Genomic DNA, 26,646 nt, shown 5'->3' with positions numbered 1-26,646 from the left:
CGTTTTTCACAATTCCTGAAATGTAATCCTAGTAAAAATTCCCTGTCTTAGGTCAGTTAGGATCACCACTTTATTTTAAGAATGTGAAATGTCAGAATAATAGTAGAGATAATTATTTATTTCAGCTTTTATTTCTTTCATCACATTCCCAGTGGGTCAGAAGTTTACATACACTCAATTAGTATTTGGTAGCATTGCCTTTAAATTGTTTAACTTGGGTCAAATGTTTCAGGTAGCCTTCCACAAGCTTCCCACAATAAACTGGGTGAATTTTAGCCCATTCCTCCTGACAGAGCTGGTGTAACTGAGTCAGGTTTGTAGGCCTCCTTGCTCGCACATCCTTTTTCAGTACAACATTTCTATAGGATTGAGGTCAGGGCTTTGGGATGGCCACTCCAATACCTTGACTTTGTTGTCCTTCAGCCATTTTGCCACAACTTTGGAAGTATGCTTGGGGTCATTGTCCATTTGGAAGACTCATTTGCGACCAAGCTTTAACTTCCTGACTGATGTCTTGAGATGTTGCTTCAATATATCCACATAATTTCCCTACCTCATAATGCCATCTATTTTGTAAATTGCACCAGTCCCTCCTGCAGCAAAGCACCCCCACAACATGATGCTGCCACCCCCGTGCTTCACAGTTGGGATTGTGTTTATTTGGCTTGCAAGCCTCCCCCTTTTTCCACCAAACATAACGATGGTCATTATGGCAAAACAGTTTTATTTTTGTTTCATCAGAACAGAGGACATTTCTCCAAAAAGTACAATCTTTGTCCCCATGTGCAGTTGCAAACCGTAGTCTGGCTTTTTTATTGCGGTTTTAGAGCAGTGGCTTCTTCCTTGCTGAGCGGCCTTTCAGGTTATGTCTATATAGGACTATTTTTACTGTGGATAGATACTTTTGTACCTGTTTCCTCCAGCATCTTCACAAAATCCTTTGCTGTTGTTCTGGGATTTATTTGCACTTTTCGCACCAAAGTACATTCATCTCTAGGAGACAGAATGTGTCTCCTTCCTGAGCAGTATGACGGCTGCGTGGTCCCATGGTGTTTATACTTGCGTACTATTGTTTGTACAGATGAACGTGGTACATTCAGGTGTTTGGAAATTCCTCCCAAGGATGAACCAGACTTGTGGAGGTCTACAATTGTTTTCTGAGGTCTTGGCTGATTTCTTTTGATTTTCCCATGATGTCAAGCAAAGAGGCACTGAGTTTGGAGGTAGGCCTTGAAATACATTCACAGGTACACCTCCAATTGACTCAAATGATGTCAATTAGCCTATCAGAAGCTTCTAAAGCCATGACAATTTTCTGGAATTTTCCAAGCTGTTTAAAGGCACAGTCAATTTAGTGTTATGTAAACTTCTGTCCCACTGGAATTGTGATACAGTGAATTATAAGTGAAATAATCTGTCTGTAAACAATTGTTGGAAAAATGACTTGTGTCATGCACAAAGTATATGTCCTAACCGACTTGCCAAAACTATAGTTTGTTAAAAATAAATTTGTGGAGTGGTTGAAAAACAAGTTTTAATGACTCCAACCTAAGTGTGTGTAAACTTCTGACTTCAACTGTACCCACCACATAGTGTTACCTACGCACCTACCACAGTGTTACCTACTTACCTCAGTTACCTACCTCCCGCCCTCATGTTACCTCTCTCCCTCCCTCAGTGTTACCTACCTACCCTTCACATTGTGTTTCTTTCTATTTGATACCGAATCCTTTAGGAATTTTAAAAGGACATAAACCAGAAGCCCACTAAACACTGTCAGTAGGACATAACATTTTGGAACGTTACAGATAGAAATATGTTATGTAGAACAAACATGCCTATCCGACAGCTAGAACGAGGAATTACGTTGTCTCCATTCACAGCATTTCCAGCTGCAACGTTCAACAACATTGGGCAACTAAAAGAGTCCCTGTTCCCCGCAGGTAACCCTGTGGCAATAACACACTCAAGTCCAGTCTCTCTGTTTTAATGAAAATGCATTGTTGATACAGTTTATTGCAGGTTCATGCACTTTTTTTTTTTTTTTTAGAGTCAAATCACTATATTACAGTCTCTCTCCTATATAACCATGAGTTCTACAGAGCCTGTTTCTTTACAGTTCACTTTTTAAACAACAACAGACTAACACCATTGCTACAGTCAGTATATTATAGTAGTAGTTGCTGCTGTGATAAAGAAGGAAGCCTTCTGGGTGTCTGCAGATCAACTGCACCACCCTGATCCAAGGAAGAGCAACACATGTCACATTTCATACAATTCTCATACATCAACTGATCAGTCATCTAGTGCCAAGTCCACATACTGCTACAAGCAGCTGGAGAACGACTGATTATGTACGTAATGCTTAAGAAAGGAGACGTGGTCCAGGGGATTAAACCGAGTGCCGTGCAGATACTTATTTGTGATAGATGATTTGTAAATGAGTGATTCAGAGCCTTGCTCGGTCCCTTCCCCTCGAACACACCGGGCTCCTCTCATTGGCCTTTTCCCTCATCTCTTTCTCGAAAATTTGCATTGGAGAAGATCCAAAGTTTCTCTCCTCAGACCTTCTCTTTCAATGTGTTTTCAGAGGGAGGTGAGGACACGCTGATAGACACACTGAGAAAAAGCCACAGAGGAAGCACCTGGGGACAGGGATTCTCCAGCTTCAGGCAACACTTCCTCTTTACTCTACAGTAGGTCAGGCTTCATAACCCAAGGCCTAGGAGGACTAGCCTGGTCCTAGACAGTACAATCAGAACATGGGACCAGGCTACGAAAGGCATAGTACTAGCCTGGTCCCAGACAGTACAAACATATCAGGGACCAGGATACAAAAAGGCATAGGACTAGCCTGGTCCTAGATAGTACAAACAGATCAGGGACCAGGATACAAAAGGCCTAGATGGACTAGCCGGGTCCCAGACAGTACAAACAGATCAGCAACCAGGCTAGGAAAGGCCTAGATGGACTAGCCTGGACCCAGACAGTACAAACAGATCAGGGACCAGGATACAAAAGGCCTAGATGGACTAGCCGGGTCCCAGACAGTACAAACAGATCAGCAACCAGGCTAGGAAAGGCCTAGATGGACTAGCCTGGTCCCAGACAGTACAAACATATCAGGGACCAGACTAGGAAAGCACATGGAAGGATTTCACCCCAGCAGAGGAAACGAGCACCTTCATTTGCATATTATACATATACCTTAAAAAAAATACAAGATAGCGGTTATACTGTTACCTGCCCTCAGTGACTTGTCTAATAGACCACTAAACTATCACCTGGGCTCCACCTCCCTGTGTTAATTCATCAGATAAGAGTCCTCTGTAGGGGCTAACTCATCTTAATCATTATGAAGCATGATTCAGTTCACAGTTGTATAACACAAACATAATTCATCTGGATTGGATTAGCCCATTCTGTAATCTACATGAGTTTAGACCAATTTGGACCATAAATGACAAGTTATATACAATCACCGTGACTAACAAGAGCTTTTAAATACAGCTTTGTCAAAAAGAAAACTAACATAAAACAAGTTTTTGAAATAACCCTGTTTTAAGTGCAGAATTAGTGAGCAACTTTCTCTAGGTCAAATGATGTTGTGTGTTGTGTTGGTCGTCTAGGAGCCAAACTCAATGGTCTCCTCGGTGATGGGTTTGAAGTCGTAGTTCCCTCTCCCGTCCATGTGAAGGTAGTACTGGAAAAAAAACAAAAAAAAAACAAAGCTCAGTCTCATTTCAGCCAAACATGATTCACTTCTTGAATTGTTAAATCATGTGCAACAATCAATAAAACATATTTTTTTAAAGCACATTCTGTACAAAGTGCATGGTTGGGGCTACACCAGAGGAACTTAAACAAACCCTTGCCTACATGACAAATGAAACAAAATATACATATTTTAAAACTGCCAGAAGGAGTTCCCCCACAATAATCTCCCAGAGCATTCCCAACAGTATACGGACACATCAGTAGCCACAAACTCCCCAATGTCCCAGTGTTTCCAGAAAACGATTGCGATCTTACCTCATGGTGTTTCCACAAAGACTTTCTGTGAGAGACAGTGAACAGACTGATGCCAACCTATTGAAAACAGACCAGGCATAAGCAGCTATACAACCACACCAAACAACTAGATGGAACCATGCTGCAGACAACTTGTACGTAACGTATATTATTATTTATTAAAAACTGGAGAATTATAAAAGAGGGATTTAGAAGTCGGTACATGCTACGTGTCCAGGCTAAAGGCTGGAGTGGTGTCCGTACCGTTCTGCAGTGGCTGTAGATGAAGTCCTCCACGTCAACACTTACAGCACTGGTGCACTCATCCAAGATGGCAAACTGGGGCTTGTGGTAGAACAATCGGGCCATCTACAGATACACATGAAGCAGACCAAACAAAGTCAATGGCTGTGTCCCAAATCTGTCTTGGCATACTACTTACTAAAACTACACTGAACAAAAATAAAAAGCAACATGTGACAATTTCATTTATTTTTTTACTAAGTTACAGTTTATATGAGGACAATCGTTCAATTGAAATAAACAAATAAGGCCCTAATCTATGGATTTCACATGACTGGGAATACAGACATGCATCTGTCTGTCACAGATACATAAAAAAATAAAATAATGGGCCTCAGGATCTCATCACGGTATCTCTGTGCATTCAAATTGCTATTGATAAAATGCAATTGTGTTCGTTGTCCATAGCTTATGCCTGCCCATACCATAACCCCACCATGGGGCTCTCTGTTCACAACAATGACATCAGCAAACCGCTCGCACACACAACGCCATACACGTGGTCTGTGGTTGTGAGGCCGGTTGGATGTACTGCCAAATGCTCTAAAATGACGTTGGAGGCGGCTTATGGTAGAGAAATGGACATTCAATTATATGGCAACAGCTCTGGTGGACATTCCTGCAGTCAGCGTGCCAATTGCACGCTACCTCAAAACTTGTTACATCTGTGGCATTGTGTGACAAAACTGCACATTTTAAAGTGGCCTTTTATTGTCCCCCAGCACAAGGTGCACCTGTGTAATGATCATGTTGTTTAATCAGCTTCTTGATATACCACACCTGTCAGGTGGATGGATCATCTTGGCAAAGGAGAAATGCTCACTAACAGGGACATAAACAAATTTGTGCCCAAATTTTGTGAAAAATAAGCTTTTTTGTGCGTCTGGAAAATTTCTGGGATCTTTTATTTCAGGTCATGAAACCAACACTTTACATGTTGCGTTTATATTTTTGTTCAGTGTACATACTAAGTACTAATGGTACTATTTAGTTTAATCTAATGCAATAAGCAACACATACTAGGCTCCTCCTACATTTTCAAAATGTCACATCCTATAAAACGTTCTATGTTCATATACCCTAAATGCCTACTATTTAGAAGGCCAGTATGGGTGTCACTCTGTGATAACGTGATGATAGGAGTGTGTGAACTAATAGATGGTAAAGTACTTCCAATGAGGTATGAGACACCATTTTGATTGTAATTGTTTTTATAACAAATAAAACTATTCCATTCAGGAAGAAGTATTCCTCTCATCCGTCTTACCGCCATCCTCTGCTTCTCTCCTCCACTGAGGACGTCCATCCAGTCCTGTACAGTGTCCCAGGTCCCCTCCCTGTCCAGGATGTGACCCAGCTGGACATTGTCCAGGTAGTCCTTCAACACCTGGTCAGAGATTCCTTTTCTCTTCTGTTCCTCATAGGTGTCAGGGTAAATCACCTGATCCCTCAGCGTGCCAAGGGTCATGTACGGTCTCTATAATAGGATTCAATAAGTCAAAAGGTCATGTAGGGTCTGTACAATAAGATGGAAGAGGTCAGAGGTCATGGAGGGTCTCTACAACGAGATTTAACAGACAGACTAGAGTTGGATGCCAATTTACAATTTGCCAAAACATGGAACATAATACGGTAATAGGGGTGTAACGGTTCACCAAACCCACGTTTCGGCATGCATTACGTTTTTGGGGCAACGGTTCGGGTTTCAGTGCAGCAGGGGAATTAAATACCGTTCACAACGTTCAGCGTTCCTTCCATTGTCTGTTGTGACAGGATTGTTATTTTGGGCTTCTCAAGTTGTCACTCTGATGCTGCGTTTGTAACTATGTGGGAGGTGGGAATTTACCAGTTGTGAAGTCGTAAACACTAATCAGATGCATTCACGTGATTGAACTAGTTGAGAAACGCCGATTGGCTAAATGGCCAACGAGCTGTGTCAACCATAAACTAAAAGTACAGCTGTCAAGCTCGTAAAACAAACGATAAGAGTTCAAAATGTGTATTTAATAGATTGCTTTTTATAAATAATGTGTTGTTGCATTTAACTGCCGAAAATGCTGTTATAAGGGACCATTTCCTTAGTAGGTGATGTCAGAGGTCACCATGTGTGGAGAAGTGCGTGCTCTGCATGATGGACGAGTTTCCCACGAGTAACTACCAGTTGGAGGGCCGTTCAAGTGGATGTTTCCCAGTCGTATGTGGTAAATTCCCAGTTCCATCTTGGTTAGGAACGCACCATGACACTACCTTCTTCAGTGCCAGATTCACACTTGTGACTCTCATAAAGGGGGCGTGTCTGTAGCACAGTAAATCCCCACTCCGGGGTCATGTGACAGGCTGTCACTTAAGTATGTGTAACACAGGGTGTATTAGCCAATTAATTGAACACTTTGGCTTGCTTATATAGAGCGGATACTACCCGTTTATTGAAATGAGTTCGTCTCTTTCACGAGGTGCTGAAAATCCCGTATTCTCAACCACCGAGAATGGGTTTATAGACGCAGATATGGGCCCAAAGACTGTAAAAAATATAAACATAGCCTATCAATCATTCTTGTAATTTCTTTGGCCCGGCCAGAATCAGCTGCCAAGGGCTGCTTGAATGCAGAGGGCGACCATGTTGTGTTGTCTCTTTGCGTTTCCGTCTTGCTCCGGTATACTGGGATGACGTCGGTGTAAAATGTGTGGGGTAAAAAAGTATTTAGTCAGCCACCAATTGTGCAAGTTCTCCCACTTAAAAAGATGAGAGAGGCCTGTAATTTTCATCATAGGTACACTTCAACTATGACAGACAAAATGAGATTTTTTTCTCTCCAGAAAATCACATTGTAGGATTTTTTATGAATTTATTTGCAAATTATGGTGGAAAATAAGTATTTGGTCAATAACAAACAAGCAAGATTTCTGGCTCTCACAGACCTTCTTTAAGAGGCTCCTCTGTCCTCCACTCGTTACCTGTATTAATGGCACCTGTTTGAACTTGTTATCAGTATAAAAAGACACCTGTCCACAACCTCAAACAGTCACACTCCAAACTCCACTATGGCCAAGACCAAAGAGCTGTCAAAGGACACCAGAAACAAAATTGTAGACCTGCACCAGGCTGGGAAGACTGAATCTACAATAGGTAAGCAGCTTGGTTTGAAGAAATCAACTGTGGGAGCAATTAATAGGAAATGGAAGACATACAAGACCACTGATAATCTCCCTCGATCTGGGGCTCCACGCAAGATCTCACCCCGTGGGGTCAAAATGATCACAAGAACGGTGAGCAAAAATCCCAGAACCACACGGGGGGACCTAGTGAATGACCTGCAGAGAGCTGGGACCAAAGTAACAAAGCCCATCAGTAACACACTACGCCGCCAGGGACTCAAATCCTGCAGTGCCAGACGTGTCCCCATGCTTAAGCCAGTACATGTCCAGGCCCGTCTGAAGTTTGCTAGAGAGCATTTGGAGGATCCAGAAGAAGATTGGGAGAATGTCATATGGTCAGATGAAACCAAAATATAACTTTTTGGTAAAAACTCAACTCGTCGTGTTTGGAGGACAAAGAATGCTGAGTTGCATCCAAAGAACACCATACCTACTGTGAAGCATGGGGGTGGAAACATCATGCTTTGGGGCTGTTTTTCTGCAAAGGGACCAGGACGACTGATCCGTGTAAAGGAAAGAATGAATGGGGCCATGTATCGTGAGATTTTGAGTGAAAACCTCCTTCCATCAGCAAGGGCATTGAAGATGAAACGTGGCTGGGTCTTTCAGCATGACAATGATCCCAAACACACCGCCCGGGCAACGAAGGAGTGGCTTCGTAAGAAGCATTTCAAGGTCCTGGATTGGCCTAGCCAGTCTCCAGATCTCAACCCCATAGAAAATCTTTGGAGAGAGTTGAAAGTCCGTGTTGCCCAGCAACAGCCCCAAAACATCACTGCTCTAGAGGAGATCTGCATGGAGGAATGGGCCAAAATACCAGCAACCAGTGTGTGAAAACCTTGTGAAGACTTACAGAAAACGTTTGACCTCTGTCATTGCCAACAAAGGGTATATAACAAAATATTGAGATAAACTTTTGTTATTGACCAAATACTTATTTCCCACCATAATTTGCAAATAAATTCATTAAAAATCCTACAATGTGATTTTCTGGATCTTTTTAAGTGGGAGAACTTGCACAATTGGTGGCTGACTAAATACTTTTTTGCCCCACTGTATTTGTGGTGTTGGCAGATGCATTGGCTATTCTTTTAGAGCGTTTGCGACATACGATTAACGTTTAATCCACAACTCTCTTTCCATCGGGGTTGTAATCTACTGGGAAGACTAAATGTTCCTACATTGTTAATTTAAAACGAAGATTGAGGATCGACCCCACCACTCACCATAGTACAGAACTACTTCCCGGCTGCGCCTCACAAAAGAACCGTTTGAAATGTGCCAGTTGATATTTGAATTTTGATAATGTGTGCATAGGCTGTAGTTGTTTTAACGGTAAAGCTTGAAAATGTTTTTTTCCAGCTCGGTTTTACTCAACAGGCATAGGCCTACGACGCAGTTGGGTTTACAGTGTGGACCAAACCGAGGTTCCATACCAAACGGTTTGGTACAAATACGTTACATCCCTAATTGGTAATATAAAATACTCAAGGTGTCCATTTAGTTACCTGAGGAACATAGAAAAGCTTCCCTCTCTCAGGCTTGGTCAGCTGTCCTCCAAACAGAGGCCAGAGCTATGGAGAAACACACTGAATGTTATCTCCAGGGCTTACTCTTAAGCGACTTCAACCAAAATAATTGATTTTGTTGCAGTAGTTCCATTCCCACAGGCACAGTCATATCAATAGAACATAAAACTGAACAGTCATCACCTCTCCCAGGACTCTGAAGAGTGAACTCTTGCCACAACCATTGGGCCCACACACCAACACGTTGGTACCAGACCTCACCTGGGGGCAGGTAAAAAGAGAAAGAATAAGCTCATGGTAACATCCAGCGTGACCCTTCAAACTTTGAACGTCAACAATACTTCAACATCACTCATTAAAATCAAAAAGTGGTTTGAACATTCCCGACTTTAAAATACAAAAATGTTCTTTATGTCAAACTGACTGAATGACTAAACTAGTGGCACACATTCATTAGAGAGGCACTCCACAGTCATGTTAGTTTTAAACTATCTTGATAACACACAGGTCTATTTTGCTAACCAGATGTTCTCAGTGAGACTAACCAGGATAAAGAAAAGAGAGAGATGCCTACTTCAAAGGTCAGGTCCTTGATCAGGATATCTCCATTGGGTGTTGCTAGTGGTGTGTGTTCAAACCTGCAGCACCAAAACAGTCAAGACACTACTCTTACTGACCACTCATCCTCAGAAAACCCCTTGGTCGTTTGGTCGTGGACAACTTCAGTGAGGTAAACATATTAAAAGAGATTTTATGCATCCAATATTATGTACAGAAATAACCTGAGGCTTGTCACACATACTTGATGATGTGGTCAACGTTGATGATCTGTCCGCTGCCCGGGACCAGCGGGACTCTTTCTACAGCTTCTGATTCCTTGTCCTGATGAGAGACCATGGTGCGCTCGTACTTCCCAGAGTTCAGTTCCTTCAGAACCTTCATGAGCTCCGTGATACGCATGGTGAACCTGGGAGAAGAAGGGAGACAAGCCTAGCTCAGAACACCTCCTACCCAAGCACTACGGAGGGAAAGTATAGTGAACCTGGGAGAAGAAGGGAGACAAGCCTAGCTCAGAACACCTCCTACCCAAGCACTACAGAGGGAAAGCATAGTGAACCTGGGAGAAGAAGGGAGACAAGCCTAGCTCAGAACACCTCCTACCCAAGCACTACAGAGGGAAAGTATAGTGAACCTGGGAGAAGAAGGGAGACAAGCCTAGCTCAGAACACCTCCTACCCAAGCACTACGGAGGGAAAGTATAGTGAACCTGGGAGAAGAAGGGAGACAAGCCTAGCTCAGAACACCTCCTACCCAAGCACTACAGAGGGAAAGCATGGCCGGCACTGATGGAAGAATGAAGTGGTCATGGAAAGATAAGGGAGTTTTGTGGTCTATGGCTAGAGCAGGCTACTATTTTGAATTATAAATGGAATTTAATTAAAAATTCAATTGAATATGTGGTGAAGAGAGAAGTCTCACCCAGAGAGCCTGGTCATCTCTCTACCAGCCAGTACGATCCTTCCCAGAGCCTGGGACATCCTCAGTAGCATCCTGCCACTCTGGTAGTAATCTTCCAGCAGCTCAGGTTGGCTGCTGTTCATGTGACGGGGGTCGGCTAGGTTGAGGAAGGGTCGACTCACCACCAGGTAGCCCACCACAGTGGCTATGTCTGAGGGAAGGAAGAGACCCAGGCACGGGGTTAGTATAGAGGTGTTGTTATAACAATGTTATTATGTTCGCCTGGCCAAGCAATAATAAATGTGGCGGCTGGACAGTGGCAAGTTGGAGAAGTGCAGAAATCAACTGGTCGCCATTTACAGAGCTCTCTCTGGCTATGTAACTGATAATATCACCATATTAATCTGTAGGGTTAAACATCAGATCTCTGGCTATGTAACTGATAATATCACCATATTAATCTGTAGGGTTAAACATCAGATCTCTGGCTATGTAACTGATAATATCACCATATTAATCTGTAGGGTTAAACATCAGATCTCTGGCTATGTAACTGATAATATCACCATATTAATCTGTAGGTTAAACATCAGATCTCTGGCTATGTAACTGATAATATCACCATATTAATCTGTAGGGTTAAACATCAGATCTCTGGCTATGTAACTCATAATATCACCATATTAATCTGTAGGGTAAAACATCAGATCTCTGGCTATGTAACTCATAATATCACCATATTAATCTGTAGGGTAAAACATCAGATCTCTGGCTATGTCACACCCTGGCCTTAGTTATCTTTGTTTTCATTATTATTTTAGTTAGGTCAGGGTGTGACATGGGGAAGTTTGTGTGTTTTTGTATTGTCTAGGGTGTTGTATGGTTTAGGGGGTTAAATAGAGTAGATGGGTTAGTGTTCAGTGTAGGTGTCTAGGAAAGTCTATGGTTGCCTGAATTGGTTCTCAATCAGACAGCTGGTTATTGTTGTCTCTGATTGGGAGCCATATTTAAGGCAGCCATAGGCTTTAGCTGTTTGTGGGTAATTGTCTATGTGTAGTGTTTGTGTCAGCACTATTTGTCTGTATAGCTTCACGGTCGTCAGTTTTGTTATTTTGTTAGTTCGTGATTAGTTGTTCGTTTCTTGTTTGTTTTTTCTCTCTTCTTAAAAATAAAGAAGATGTATTTTGCACACGCTGCGCCTTGGTCCAATCTCTCACAGCAAGACGATCGTGACAGAATTACCCACCAATCTAGGACCAAGCGGCGTGTCAAGCGGCAACAGGACCCACCTACACAGGATTCATGGACATGGGAGGAGATACTGGATGGTAAGGGACCTTGGGCACAACCGGGAGAATATCGCCTCCCTCGTGAAGAGCTGGAGGCAGCTAAAGCCGAGAGGAGGCGATATGAGGAGGCAGCACGGAAGCAAGGCTGGAAGCCCGTGAGTACAACCCAAAAATTTCTTGGGGGGGGCCTTAAAGGGAGTGTGGCGAAGTCAGGTAGGAGACCTGCGCCTACTCCCTGTACTTACCGTGGAGAGCGAGAGTACGGGCAGACACCGTGTTACGCAGTAGAGCGCATGGTGTCTCCTGTACGCGTGCATAGCCCGGTTCGGTACATTCCAGCTCCACGTATCGGCCGGGCTAGATTGAGCGTTGAGCCGGATGTCATGAAGCCGGCCCAACGCATCTGGCCACCAGTGCGTCTCCTCGGGCCGGCTTACATGGCACCAGCCTTACGCATGGTGTCCCCGGTTCGCCTACATAGCCCGGTGCGGGTTATTCCACCTCCCCGCACTGGTCGGGCGACGGGGAGCATACAACCAGGTAAGGTTGGACAGGCTCAGTGCTCAAGGGAGCCAGTACGCCTGCACGGTCCGGTATTTCCGGCGCCACCTCCCCGCTCCAGCAAAGTACCACCAGTGCCTACACCACGCACCAGGCTTCCTGTGCGTCTTCAGAGCCCTGTGCCTCCTCCACGCACTAGCTCTATGGTGCGTGTCTCCAGCCCTTTACCACCAGTGCCTACACCACGCACCAAGCCTCCTGTGTGTCCCCAGAGTCCTGTGCGTCCTGTTGCTGCTCCCCGCACTAGCCCTGAGATGCGTGTCCTCAGCCCGGTACCACCAGTTCCGGCACCACGCACTAGGCCTAATGTGCGTCCCCAGGGTCCAGCATGCCCTGTTCCTTCTCCCCGCACTAGCCCTGAGATGCGTGTCCTCAGCCCGGTACCTCCAGTTCCGGCACCACGCACCAGGCCTACAGTGCGTCTCAGCCGGCCAGAGTCTGCCGTCTGCCCAACGGCGCCTGAACTGCCCGTCTGCCCAACGGCGCCTGAACTGCCCGTCTGCCCAACGGCGCCTGAACTGCCCGTCTGTCCAACGGCGCCTGAACTGCCCGTCTGCCCAACGGCGCCTGAACTGCCCGTCTGCCCAACGCCGTCTGAACTGTCCGTCTGCCAAGCGCCGCATGAACTGCCCGTCTGTACTGAGTATTCAAAGCCGCCCGTCTGTACTGAGCCTTCAGAGCCGTCCGCCAGACAGGAGCCGCCAGAGCCTTCCGCCAGACAGGAGCCGCTAGAGCCTTCCGCCAGACAGGATCAGCCAGAGCCTTCCGCCAGACAGGATCAGCCAGAGCCTTCCGCCAGACAGGATCAGCCAGAGCCTTCCGCCAGACAGGATCAGCCAGAGCCTTCCGCCAGACAGGATCAGCCAGAGCCTTCCGCCAGACAGGATCAGCCAGAGCCTTCCGCCAGACAGGATCAGCCAGAGCCTTCCGCCAGACAGGATCAGCCAGAGCCTTCCGCCAGACAGGATCAGCCAGAGCCTTCCGCCAGACAGGATCAGCCAGAGCCTTCCGCCAGACAGGATCAGCCAGAGCCTTCCGCCAGACAGGATCAGCCAGAGCCTTCCGCCAGCCATGAGCAGCCAGATCCGTCAGCCAGCCATGAGCAGCCAGATCCGTCAGCCAGCCATGAGCAGCCAGATCCGTCAGCCAGCCATGAGCAGCCAGATCCGTCAGCCAGCCATGAGCAGCCAGATCCGTCAGCCAGCCATGAGCAGCCAGATCCGTCAGCCAGCCATGAGCCGTCCAGCCAGGATCCGCCAGAGCCGTCATCCAGCCAGGATCCGCCAGAGCCGTCATCCAGCCAGGATCCGCCAGAGCCGTCATCCAGCCAGGATCCGCCAGAGCCAGCCAGCCAGGATCCGCCAGCCAGCCAGGATCCGCCAGCCAGCCAGGATCCGCCATCCAGCCAGGATCCGTCCCTCAGTCCGGAGCTGCCGTCCCTCAGTCCGGAGCTGCCCCTTATCCTGGTGCTGCCCCTTATCCTGGTGCTGCCCCTTAGTCCGGTGCTGCCCCTTAGTCCGGTGCTGCCCCTTAGTCCGGTGCTGCCCCTTAATCCAGTGGGGTTAATGTGGAGGGTGGCCATTTGGAGGAAGCTACGAAAGCGGGTAGTGACTATGGTGGGGTGGGGACCACGACCAGTGCCAGAGCCGCCACCGTGGACAGACGCCCACCCAGACCCTCCCCTAGACTTTATGCTGGTGCGCCCGGAGTTCGCACCTTAAGGGGGGGGTTATGTCACACCCTGGCCTTAGTTATCTTTGTTTTCATTATTATTTTAGTTAGGTCAGGGTGTGACATGGGGAAGTTTGTGTGTTTTTGTATTGTCTAGGGTGTTGTATGGTTTAGGGGGTTAAATAGAGTAGATGGGTTAGTGTTCAGTGTAGGTGTCTAGGAAAGTCTATGGTTGCCTGAATTGGTTCTCAATCAGACAGCTGGTTATTGTTGTCTCTGATTGGGAGCCATATTTAAGGCAGCCATAGGCTTTAGCTGTTTGTGGGTAATTGTCTATGTGTAGTGTTTGTGTCAGCACTATTTGTCTGTATAGCTTCACGGTCGTCAGTTTTGTTATTTTGTTAGTTCGTGATTAGTTGTTCGTTTCTTTTTTTTTTTTTTCTCTCTTCTTAAAAATAAAGAAGATGTATTTTGCACACGCTGCGCCTTGGTCCAATCTCTCACAGCAAGACGATCGTGACAGGCTATGTAACTGATAATACCACCATATTAATCTGTAGGGTTAAACATCAGATCTCTGGCTATGTAACTCATAATATCACCATATTAATCTGTAGGTTAAACATCAGATCTCTGGCTATGTAACTGATAATATCACCATATTAATCTGTAGGGTTAAACATCAGATCTCTGGCTATGTAACTGATAATATCACCATATTAATCTGTAGGGTTAAACATCAGATCTCTGGCTATGTAACTCATAATATCACCATATTAATCTGTAGGGTTAAACATCAGATCTCTGGCTATGTAACTGATAATACCACCATATTAATCTGTAGGGTTAAACATCAGATCTCTGGCTATGTAACTGATAATATCACCATATTAATCTGTAGGGTTAAACATCAGATCTCTGGCTATGTAACTGATAATACCACCATATTAATCTGTAGGGTTAAACATCAGCTCTTACACTTGGCGATCAGGCTGTCCACGAAGCCCATGGAGAAGCGGAAGAAGATAAACTTGTGTAAATGGTCGACCTGAGAAGACAGAAGGTATCACAGCATTATTAAAACACTTTTTAAACTCAACAAAATCAGCAGTTTGTCCGTGAAGACAGAAGTGAACGCAGATCTTTAATGTACCTTGGACTTACACACAGGACTAACGGTAACTCACCAGTTTCTTAAATGTTGCGTGAATCGTCTGTTTCTCTCTCATGTTCCCGTTGTAGAAGGCAATCTCCTCACTAAGACAAAACATAACATGTTTAAACATCATGACAGGGGTGATTTAACAAGTTTTAACTTCAAAATCAAAAAGCACTGTATTGCCAACCCATGATGTACTCAGATCCAGGCCTTCACACCTGTTGGTGATGAGTCGTGAGTTGACATATCGGTACTCTCCCTCGTAGCGCTGCTCTGTCACCGTCATCTTACCGATGGGTCGCCGCAGTCTGGTCAGGAACAGGCCTGAGATCAGCAGGTAGGCCATCATACTCGCTGGGCCCTGAGGGGAAACGGTGACATCACATCCTGTTAATGCCAATGCATTAAATATATATATATATATATATATATAGATAGAAGTATTTCAGTACATTCTAAAACCTGAAATGGAATCTATTGGTTGCTTCTGGAATCTGAATTGGTATTCACCTGGGCACCGATGGCAGACGTCAGCTTGAAGATGTACAGTCCAATGTCCAAGAGAGGCTAAAGGGGATATGCAGTAGTGTTAACATGTGACACTACGTAGACCTCCCTGGTGGAGTAGGAGCCTGAGGGCACAAAGTGTGTTGTGAAATCTGTCAATGTATTGTCCAATTATATAAACTGCCTTCATTTTTTGCTGGGACCCCTGGAGGAGTTGCTGCTGCCGTGGCAGGAACCAATGGGGATCAACAATAAATACAAAGACAGCAGCTTTCAGCAATATCATGATTTACACAACAATGATAGACTTAAGGTGTACTACAACAACCATACAAATTCCTAACGGACACCTTGGAACCACACACACACACAAGAAGCTATAGACAAGAATGTATACTTTGGTCTTAAACAAACAGTAGTCAGCATGATAGTTTAGGTGTACTCTACAGTACCTTGCTGAGGTTGGAGTAGAGGTCCACCACGCTGTTACAGAACCTCTCTACGTCCTGAGTCAGCAGCTGGTCGGCGTTAGCGATACGGTTATCCAGGTTGCCCATTTTGTAGTACGTGTATCCTCTGGGGATGACAGACATTTTGAGTGAGTTCATTTACAGACAGACTGACTATGGGAATGTAAGGTTATGAGAAGAGGCAGTAGACAGCGCGGTAGACAGCGTGGTAGACAGTAGACAGCGCGGTAGACAGACAGCGCGGTAGACAGACTGACTATGGGAATGTAAGGTTATGAGAAGAGGCAGTAGACAGCGCGGTAGACAGCGTGGTAGACAGTAGACAGCGCGGTAGACAGACTGACTATGGGAATGTAAGGTTATGAGAAGAGGCAGTAGACAGCGTGGTAGACAGCGTGGTAGACAGCGCGGTAGACAGTAGACAGCGCGGTAGACAGACTGACTATGGGAATGTAAGGTTATGAGAAGAGGCAGTAGACAGCGCGGTAGACAGCGTGGTAGACAGCGTGGTAGACAGCGTGGTAGACAGCGCGGTAGACAGACTGACTATGGGAATGTAAGGTTATGAGAAGAGGCGGTAGACAGCGCGGTAGACAGCGTGGTAGACAGCGTGGTAGACAGTAGACAGCGCGGTAGACAGACTGACTATGGGAATGTAAGGTTATGAGAAGAGGCAGTAGACAGCGTGGTAGACAGCGTGGTAGACAGCGCGGTAGACAGTAGACAGCGCGGTAGACAGACTGACTATGGGAATGTAAGGTTATGAGAAGAGGCAGTAGACAGCGCGGTAGACAGCGCGGTAGACAGCGTGGTAGACAGTAGACAGCGCGGTAGACAGACTGACTATGGGAATGTAAGGTTATGAGAAGAGGCGGTAGACAGCGCGGTAGACAGCGCGGTAGACAGCGTGGTAGACAGTAGACAGCGCGGTAGACAGACTGACTATGGGAATGTAAGGTTATGAGAAGAGGCGGTAGACAGCGCGGTAGACAGTAGAATGTAGACGGGGCAGTAGACGGACTATGGGAATGTAAGGTTATGAGAAGAGGCGGTAGACAGTAGAATGTAGACAGCGCGGTAGACTTGTAGACGGCGCGGTAGACAGACTGACTATGGGAATGTAAGGTTATGAGAAGAGGCGGTAGACAGCGCGGTAGACAGCGTGGTAGACAGCGTGGTAGACAGTAGACAGCGCGGTAGACAGACTGACTATGGGAATGTAAGGTTATGAGAAGAGGCGGTAGACAGTGCGGTAGACAGCGCGGTAGACAGACTGACTATGGGAATGTAAGGTTATGAGAAGAGGCAGTAGACGGCGCGGTAGACGGCGCGGTAGACTTGTAGACAGCGCGGTAGACGGCGCGGTAGACGGCGCGGTAGACTTGTAGACAGCGCGGTAGACAGCGTGGTAGACAGCGCGGTAGACAGCGCGGTAGACAGCGTGGTAGACAGCGTGGTAGACAGCGCGGTAGACAGCGTGGTAGACAGCGCGGTAGACAGTAGACTTGTAGACAGCGCGGTAGACAGTGCGGTAGACAGCGTGGTAGACAGTGCGGTAGACAGCGTGGTAGACAGCGCGGTAGACAGCGCGGTAGACAGCGCGGTAGACAGCGCGGTAGACAGCGCGGTAGACAGCGCGGTAGACAGCGCGGTAGACAGCGCGGTAGACAGCGTGGTAGACAGTAGACTTGTAGACGGCGTGGTAGACAGCGTGGTAGACAGCGCGGTAGACAGCGCGGTAGACAGTAGACTTGTAGACAGCGCGGTAGACAGCGTGGTAGACAGCGTGGTAGACAGCGTGGTAGACTTGTAGACAGCGCGGTAGACAGCGCGGTAGACAGCGCGGTAGACAGCGTGGTAGACAGCGCGGTAGACAGCGCGGTAGACAGCGCGGTAGACAGCGCGGTAGACAGCGCGGTAGACAGCGCGGTAGACAGCGCGGTAGACTTGTAGACGGCGCGGTAGACAGCGCGGTAGACTTGTAGACAGCGCGGTAGACAGCGCGGTAGACAGCGTGGTAGACAGCGCGGTAGACAGTGCGGTAGACAGCGCGGTAGACAGCGCAGTAGACAGTGCAGTAGACTGACTATGGGAATGTAAGGTTATGAGAAGAGGCGGTAGACAGCGTGGTAGACAGTAGACTTGTAGACAGTGCGGTAGACGGTAGACAGCGCGGTAGACGGCGCGGTAGACAGTAGACGGCGCGGTAGACGGCGCGGTAGACGGCGCGGTAGACAGTAGACTTGTAGACAGTGCGGTAGACAGTAGACTTGTAGACAGTGCGGTAGACAGTAGACTTGTAGACGGCGCGGTAGACAGTAGACTTGTAGACAGTGCGGTAGACGGCGCGGTAGACAGTAGACTTGTAGACGGCGCGGTAGACAGTAGACTTGTAGACAGCGCGGTAGACAGTAGACTTGTAGACGGCGCGGTAGACAGTAGACTTGTAGACAGCGCGGTAGACAGTGCGGTAGACAGCGCGGTAGACAGCGCGGTAGACAGCGCGGTAGGCGGTAGACAGCGCGGTAGGCGGTAGACAGTGCAGTAGGCGGTAGACAGTGCTTACTTGAGGTACTCGTCGTAGAGGTGTTTGGTTAGCCTCACTCTGAACCTCAGCTTCAGCTCATTCAGACCCAGCTTCAAGAAGTTATTCACCAATGCAATCTGTCAGTCACAAAACATACACAATCAGCTCTTCATCAAAACACAACCTACAAGCTTAGTCCTACTGTCCAAACACAGATGAAATCTGGATTAGTTCAATCCATGGGCAAAGGGACGGTTTAAAACAAAGCATGCAGAGAAAATGAAATACCAATTGTCTAGAGGATAAGATACATTCTGTAAAAATGTACATATACAAACATAATATTCTTCAGTTTTCCAGGCAATGTATGATCGTATTTTATGTTTATTGCAAAATTATATTAGGAAGTGATGAGTTACAGTATAAAAAGGGAAGTTACGGTTAATATGCAGTCAATATTATTACGCTAATAATATCAGACCTCTGAGAATTTACAACAAAAGACAAATTAGTAAGTCTACTGGAGTCTTCGTTGTACAACTAACCAACTACTGTAATATGACATTTATATCAGAGGCAAATAAAATCAACAGACATCTATAAAATCGAGTCAATATTCGATGCAATGAAATACCAAAAACACACTTACAAGTGGCATGACTTTGCAAAAGTTGAACAAGTAGTTCTTGAAATCGACGTTGGAACGACCGATAATTGCGCTGCAGACCAAAACATACACAAGAACGAACCAACTTGGTCAGTGAATGGGACACACAGCTAGGCAAGATATTGGCAGATGAATGAATTTCACCTGTAATGACAGTGCCTAAGTTTTAGCCTCAGTCAGATCTGTTTATGCTTCAGCCATGATGGTCATGGAAAAACACGTTAACTCAAGCACATACAGCACCAGTCAAACGTTTGGACAAACCTACTCATTCCAGGGTTTTTCTTTATTTTTTACATTGTAAAATAATAGTGAAGACATCAAAACTATGAAATAACACATATAGAATCATGTAGTAACCAAAAAAAGTGTTAAACAAATCAAAATTTATTTTATATTTGAGATTCTTCAAAGTAGCCATCCTTTGCTTTGATGACAGCTTTGAACACGCTTGGCATTCTCTCAACCAGCTTCATGAGTTAGTCACCTGGAACGCATTTCAATTAACAGGTGTGCCTTGTTAAAAGTTGATTTGTGGAATATCTTTCCTTCGTAATGCATTTGAGCCAATCAGTTGTGTTGTGACAATGTAGGGGTGGTATACAGAAGATAGCCCTATTTGGTAAAAGACCAAGTCCATATTATGGCAAAAACAGCTCAAATAAGCAAAGAGAAATGACAGTCCATCATTCCTTTAAGACATGATGGTTAGTGAATCCAGAACATTAAGAACTTTGAAAGTTCCTTCAAGTGCAGTCGCAAAAACCACCAAGCGCTATGATGGAACTAGCTCTCACAGGAAAGGAAGACCCAGAGTTCTCTCTGCTGCTGAGGATACGTTCATTAGAGTTAACTGCACCTCAGCTTGCAGCCCAAATAAATGCTTCAGAGTTCAAGTAACAGACACACCTCAACATCAACTGTTCAGAGGATACTGCATGAATAAGGCCTTCATGGTCAAATTGTTGCAAAGAAGAGACTTTCTTCGGCCAAGAAACACGAGCAATGGACATTAGACCGGTAGAAATCTGTCCTTTGGTCTGATGAGTCCAAATTTGAGACTTCTGGCTCAAACCGCCGTGTCTGTGAGACGCAAAGTAGGTTAACGGATGATCTTCATGTGTGGTACCCACCGTGAAGCATGGAGGTGGTGGTGTGGGGGTGCTTTGTTGGTGACACAGTCTGATTTATTTAGAATTCAAGGCACACTTAACCAGCATGGCTACCACAGCATTCTGCAGCGATACGCCATCCCATCTGGTTTGCGCTTAGTGGGACTATCATTTGTTTTTCCCAACAGGAAAATGACCCAAAACACACCTCCAGGCTGTGTAAGGGCTATTTTACCAAGAAGAATGATGGAGTGCTGCATCAGATGACCTGGCCTCCACAATCACCCGAACTCAACCCAATTGAGATGGTTTGGGATGAGTTGGCAGCCAACAAGTGCTCAGCATATGTTGGGAACTCCTGCAAGACTTTTGGAAAAGCATTCCTCATGAAGCTGGTTGAGAGAATGCCAAGAGTGTGCAAAGCTGTCATCAAGGCTAAGAGTGGCTACTTTGAAGAATCTAAAAATCTAAAATATATTTTTATTTGTTTAACACTTTTTTGGTTGCTACATGATACCATATGTGTTATTTCATAGTTTTGATGTCTTCACTATTATTCTACAAAGTAGAAAATAGTAAAAGCAAAGAAAAACCCTGGAATGAGTAGGTGAGTCTAAACTTTTGACTGGGACTGTACATAGCAGGTGACCAGGCTAGCAGTCATGAGAGCGGGAAGAAAGTAACAATCAAACAAATGTAGATAGAGGACTTTGATAATTCCCCTTTACAGCCTAGCTTGTGTGTTGCTGTATTGGCCATGAGATGTGTGGAAGCAGAGGAGCTCTGATATGAGCGATTTCTGTTTATACTACAGGCAAGTCAGTTAAGAACAAATTCTTATTTCCAATGACAGCCTACCCCGGTCAAACCCGGATGACGCTGGTCCAATTGTGCGCCACCCTACGGTACTCCCAATCACGGCCGGATGTGCCACAGCCTGGATTCGAACCAGGGACTGTAGTGATGCCTCTATGTACTGAGATGCAGTGTCTTTGACCGCTGCGCCATTGGAATAACCAATCACAATTAGCCATACTGGGTAAGTGTTATGGCCTGATGAGCCTAGTCGTGAACTATGTTAAAACGATCAGAAACATTCAAAACAACTTATTGGTTTTATAGGTTTGAGTTGTGTGAACCACCACGTGGAGGAGAGTTACAGGTATGACAGCAATGTAAGAATAAAACTGCTTCTTGAACAGATTGCTATGTCTGCTAATGATGCCACTGTGGGAGATTGATGTCTTTCAATCAATTCCTGTGCAGGAAAATACATATGATACGGGGCTGGATTCCCAGACCCAGAATAAGCCTCATCCTGGACTAAAGCGCACTTTAAAATGATTATCTCCACTGAACATGCGTCTTAGCCCAGTATTATGCTGAATCTGTGTATGGGGAACCGGACCATCCTATTTTAACCCCCCTTTCAACACTATCACCAAACTCATTGGTCATCTAGCTATAGTGAAGAATCACAGGTCACATGGCAAGTCAGTGTTCTAACCATAGAATTAGAACGCTGTATTCTACCTCGGTGATTCTCACCTTTCAATCATGGTTCCGTTCTGGATCATCCAGACATCACAATATGTCCTGGCCACCAACATGGCAGCTATCAGGAGAAGGTATCCTGTCTGTGATGACAACGGAGGGAGTAGAAAAGTGGAAGGGAACAGACCAGATGAACAAATCCAGCAGATTAAAATACACAGATTAAACAATGCAGCAATGGACAGTTCTTAAGCAAATCAATGTCATGTTGTATTGTAAATAATATGAGCAAACTAGATGAATGACTAATACATGGCAGTTCAAATGTAGAATAGACCTGTCCTTAACAAACAACATGACCGGTAGAATAGACCTGTCCTTAACCAACAACATGACCGGTAGAATAGACCTGTCCTTAACTAACAACATGACCGGTAGAATAGACCTGTCCTTAACTAACATGACCGGTAGAATAGACCTGTCCTTAACCAACAACATGACCGGTAGAATAGACCTGTCCTTAACTAACAACATGACCGGTAGAATAGACCTGTCCTTAACTAACATGACCGGTAGAATAGACCTATTCTTTATCTAACAACTAGTCATTTTAGAGTTAATTCAGTAGAGGATAAACTCTGATACACCCAACAGATGTCATCGCGACCTTGGCTTATCAAACAAACTGATCAGTATGACAGGTCTATTTGGGCTCTGTGGGTGTTTTTTTTTATACAACACACAAGCTCAGGCAATATCATAGAACATGTAAACTAGAACAACCTTTTGCAAATTAAAATGGTTAATGATCAACACTTAATAAACTGAAATGTCTGTTGAGACACACGTGCACAGAGGAAGAGATAAGTTGTGGCCGTAAAAGTGACGCAATGAAGGAACACAGCTCTATCTGTACAAGACAAGGCCATGGCCGATTACCACAGAGATGAATTACTTCAAGGTTTAATGCTGATCACGTGGTGCTACAGAACAACGTATCGGCCTAGACATCTACTTACCGGGGAAGTTCATCCATTTTTACACGTGGCCTTATATTTTCACTCTTTCTGTGCATGTAGTTGATCCCCAAACCGTTATTATTATTTTGTTTCCTTAATTAAGAGTCCTCACTTGCCATTGACTACAATGCATTATGAAAATGTGTCTATGCATGTTGTAAAGCTCTCCAAAAACACTCCAAACCAACTCATATTACATCAGAATCTCATTCTGCATATCGTCTCTGCACTCAATTCTTGAAAAAAATAAAATAAATCGCAAGTGATGACTCAGCAAAATGTGACAACCGATTTTCGATGTAACAAAACATATATTAAAATAAATTGGGGGGGGGGAATCTGCTACAAGCACAGAATGAAAATAAGGCCACATGTAAAAACAGGGGAACTTCCCCTGTAATAATATTATTCACATGACATAATAACAGACTTATAAATTGCCACTGGGAACTACTCTGAGCTTCTTTTTTTGTTGTTGTTGCTCAAAATGTGACAATATTGGTCTGTAACAACAACAACCCAACCACAAGGCCCACCTCCTTGCAGAACCACCGAGGCACCATGATCCGGATAATCTTGCTGATTCTGAGGAAGAAGACATAGTCCACCGCCGCCCGGTCTTTCTTCGCTGCTTTGTCCTGCACAAATAACAGAGCCAATGCAGGTGTCAGGGGACAACTGTGGCATGGAGTTGAACATTTTATACATTTGTTGGATGAATATGTGCTTGTATACTTACTTCATTGCTCAACACCAGTTCTGAGACCCCGTTTTTACTGTAAACGATATACGGATACATAGTCAGATACAAATGTTCCAACTATACACGTGCAACATCATGCAATGAACACAATACCAAGGCAAAATTGATTTAGTTTCATTATCATCGTAAATCGAGTGTAATGGTGTGTAGGTTGAAGGTAAAAAAAAAAAAAAAGAGATCACATGGAGTCTTGACACAGCATTTAACTTTTAACGAATGTGCTATTTTTAAACTGTCCAATAACCTTTTCAAAAATTACATCAAAGGGCAGCAAGCTGCTAATAAGCAACAGTGACTTCTGTTACATTGTTGAAATATTAGCCCTATATTAGCCCAATAATATATCGAGATTTTAACCCTAGATGACTGCCTGGGGGGCGCGGTATTGAAACCCCCGCAGCCATTTTGGTACTCCTCCCTCGTTGTAAAAAAGATCCAGAAAATTATAGAAATGTATTTATCGACATCTATATTCGTTTTTGAAAAGTATATTATATATTACAGACACCTTATTACATACTTAAGTTATATTATGTGAACTGAACATTAAAAAAATATATATAAAAACATTTGTTCAAGTACTATGTTACTATCACCACTACAACAAAGACGTAATGCACGTAATGTTTTCCTTAAAACATTTTATTGAAATACTGTAGAATTTTTTAAAAATCCAATGGAGGACCAGCCAGGTCACCTGTGAAACAAGACAGTATTCGATTTGGGGATGGGAGTAAGCATCAGCCTCTGACTCCAAAGGTTGCAAGTTCAAATCCAGTGTTAGGAAGTTGTTTTTGAGATTTTTGTTTTAAGCCTACCCCTAAACCTTAACCATTCAGAGTTAATACCTAAACTTACCCTTAAACACTTCGAGATTTGATAAAGATGGATGAACGTCTTAGCTCTGTCTTACATCAGAATTATTGGAAGGACTGCTCCTTCTGAGGAGTACCAATATGGCTGCCGGTGGCATTAAAGAATTAAAATTAAAATAACACTAGCATTTCAGGGTTTATACACATCATTGCGACTATTCCCGCTGCACCGGGGCATAAAGACCTCTATTGTTTGCTAACGAGAATGGAGATTTACATTGACAGAGATATAATAACTTGTTACAACATGCGATATGCACAGCCATCAACCCCTGTTTCTTATAGATGATACCTGCGATATTATACAGCTATAATACCTCACTGACTTTCAGACTTTACACCCGTCAAATGGGACAACGTTTCTTGGCTTGCTGGCCACAAGTTCTCTGACACAATAACCCCTGGCATGGGCAGTCTAGCTACGCACAATTAAAGTACAACAGAGATTCGATTATACTTTTTTTCCCCGGCAACATACCCGCTTGACTTGCCTCCTCTTCGTCTTCTTTGCTTCAGGATGTATAAAACGAGTAGGACTCCACCAGCTATCGAAGAGTTTTTAGCTGTCAGGTATTTACTGACGGCCGCCATATTACCTACAGTATCAGTGGATCAGTGCGCACCGACTAGCATGCTGGGTAGTGGGAAGGGAACAAATGAGAGTAGTCCCTCACCGCGAACGAGTGAGAGCATAGGTCAATAGGGTAGAGGGGATGGTTCGAATAACTGACCGTGCTATGGCTTAGAAAAACAGAACACCTCAGAATAATCATTTTATCCCCGGCTATGTAGCCTATTCTAAATTATATGACATGAGGATATTAAAATAAACAAGCTGTATTTGCAAGTGTGAGTGCAGCTTTTATATAGGCTCGGTTATAGCAAGGACATGGAAATAAACAATGGCATGACATCATATCGCCGAAAATCATTTACAGAAAACACTTTTTGTTTCTGGATAGGTTGGGTTATTGCTCTCTCTAGCCTACCCTTTGGAGAATGAAAGAGTCACTTTCATGGAGAAACATGTTTTTTATCGTAAACCATACATTTTACGCTTAGTTATAGTGAAACACGTCAAGTCTCGTCTTCATTTTGACAGCTCGTTGCAAGAGTGATTTTGGTCTTTCAGTAGTAAATCTAGCTATTTTGCCCCAAGTGGTTGAACTCTACCATTGAAATCGTGATATAGAGTGCCTGCTGCTACGTCATCTCAAAGGGCGGGGTTCGGTATGCAATACACTCACTTCTAGGTGTGTGGTACCACCTCAAAGATTACTGTAAAAGCAGGTGACAGCACGGTTTATTTGACAATGGTTTTGGTAAGTGGAGTGTGCAAATATAAACTGAGTGTACAAAACATTAGGAACACCTGCGCTTTCCATGACAGACTGACCAGGTGAAAGCTATTATCCCTTATTGATGTCACTTGTTAATAAATCCACTTTATTCAGTGTAGATGAAGCAGGTTAAGTATTTTTTTTTAAGAAAAAAAAGAAGAGCAACGCTGCTGGATTTTTTCCCCACGCTCAACAGTTTCCCGTGTTTATCAAGAATGGTCCACCACCAGCCAAAGGACATGCAGCCAACTTGACCCAACGGTGGGAAGCATTGGAGTCAACATGGGCCAAGTTTACCTGTGGAACGCTTTCGAGACCATGTAGTCAGTCCATGCCCCGACGAATTGACTGTCCTGAGGCAAACTCAGTATTAGGAAGGTGTTCTTATTGTTTTTGTACACTCAGTGTATTTTGCGTGATGCTTACTTGACTAGACTTCTTACTGACCCCTACATTCAAAAGTAAGGTACATTTCTGCATATGACCAAATGTATCGTATTTGCTTACCGTTTATTTGCTTCACATCTATGTGCTTTTATGAAGATTAAAAACATGTTGACTACGTTTCGGCATCACTGTGCTTTCTTCAGGGTCACCCTGAAGGTTTACCCAATACATTACTGGGAGATATATATATATTAGTGTGACTCATTTGTATAGCTACATCCATCTTAACAAGAATTATATAACTATGGTGGTCATGTCAACTACTTGTATTGTTTTCTATCTGTTATG

At 44.6% G+C, this 26,646-nt stretch overlaps 1 protein-coding gene across 1 annotated transcript; it reads right to left on the bottom strand.

Annotated features, from left to right (window-relative positions):
* Positions 1-2,006: 2,006 nt before the first annotated feature.
* On the bottom strand, positions 2,007-25,236 carry abcd3a (ATP-binding cassette, sub-family D (ALD), member 3a). Its single transcript, XM_038997426.1, has 20 exons — positions 25,050-25,236; positions 23,673-23,709; positions 23,470-23,571; positions 21,969-22,057; positions 19,291-19,360; positions 18,681-18,778; positions 16,097-16,220; positions 15,648-15,704; positions 15,356-15,498; positions 15,166-15,235; positions 14,957-15,026; positions 10,479-10,668; positions 9,802-9,966; positions 9,574-9,637; positions 9,183-9,260; positions 8,979-9,044; positions 5,582-5,791; positions 4,276-4,380; positions 4,033-4,089; positions 2,007-3,703 (listed from the first exon to the last, which is right to left on the bottom strand). The coding sequence occupies exons 1-20, from the start codon at positions 25,160-25,162 to the stop codon at positions 3,626-3,628; spliced, it is 1,986 nt and encodes a 661-aa protein (XP_038853354.1). The 5' UTR covers positions 25,163-25,236; the 3' UTR covers positions 2,007-3,625.
* Between the last annotated feature and the right edge of the window lie 1,410 nt (positions 25,237-26,646).

The sequence above is a fragment of the Salvelinus namaycush genome, chromosome 7 (genome assembly GCF_016432855.1).
Source record: "Salvelinus namaycush isolate Seneca chromosome 7, SaNama_1.0, whole genome shotgun sequence".
In the NCBI taxonomy this organism is placed as follows: Eukaryota; Metazoa; Chordata; class Actinopteri; order Salmoniformes; family Salmonidae; genus Salvelinus; species Salvelinus namaycush.
Note: the sequence above shows the minus strand (reverse complement) of the source record. Positions and strands in the feature narration are given on the sequence as shown.

Excerpts from the sequence above, each read along its gene's own strand:
- abcd3a (XM_038997426.1), bottom strand. The coding sequence starts at position 25,162 with ATGGCGGCCGTCAGTAAATACCTGACAGCTAAAAACTCTTCGATAGCT. Across the intron at positions 16,221-18,680 it reads CTCTACGACGAGTACCTCAA|AGGATACACGTACTACAAAA; the intron begins GTAAGCACTGTC and ends TGTCATCCCCAG. Across the intron at positions 9,638-9,801 it reads AACGTTGACCACATCATCAA|GTTTGAACACACACCACTAG; the intron begins GTATGTGTGACA and ends TTGGTGCTGCAG.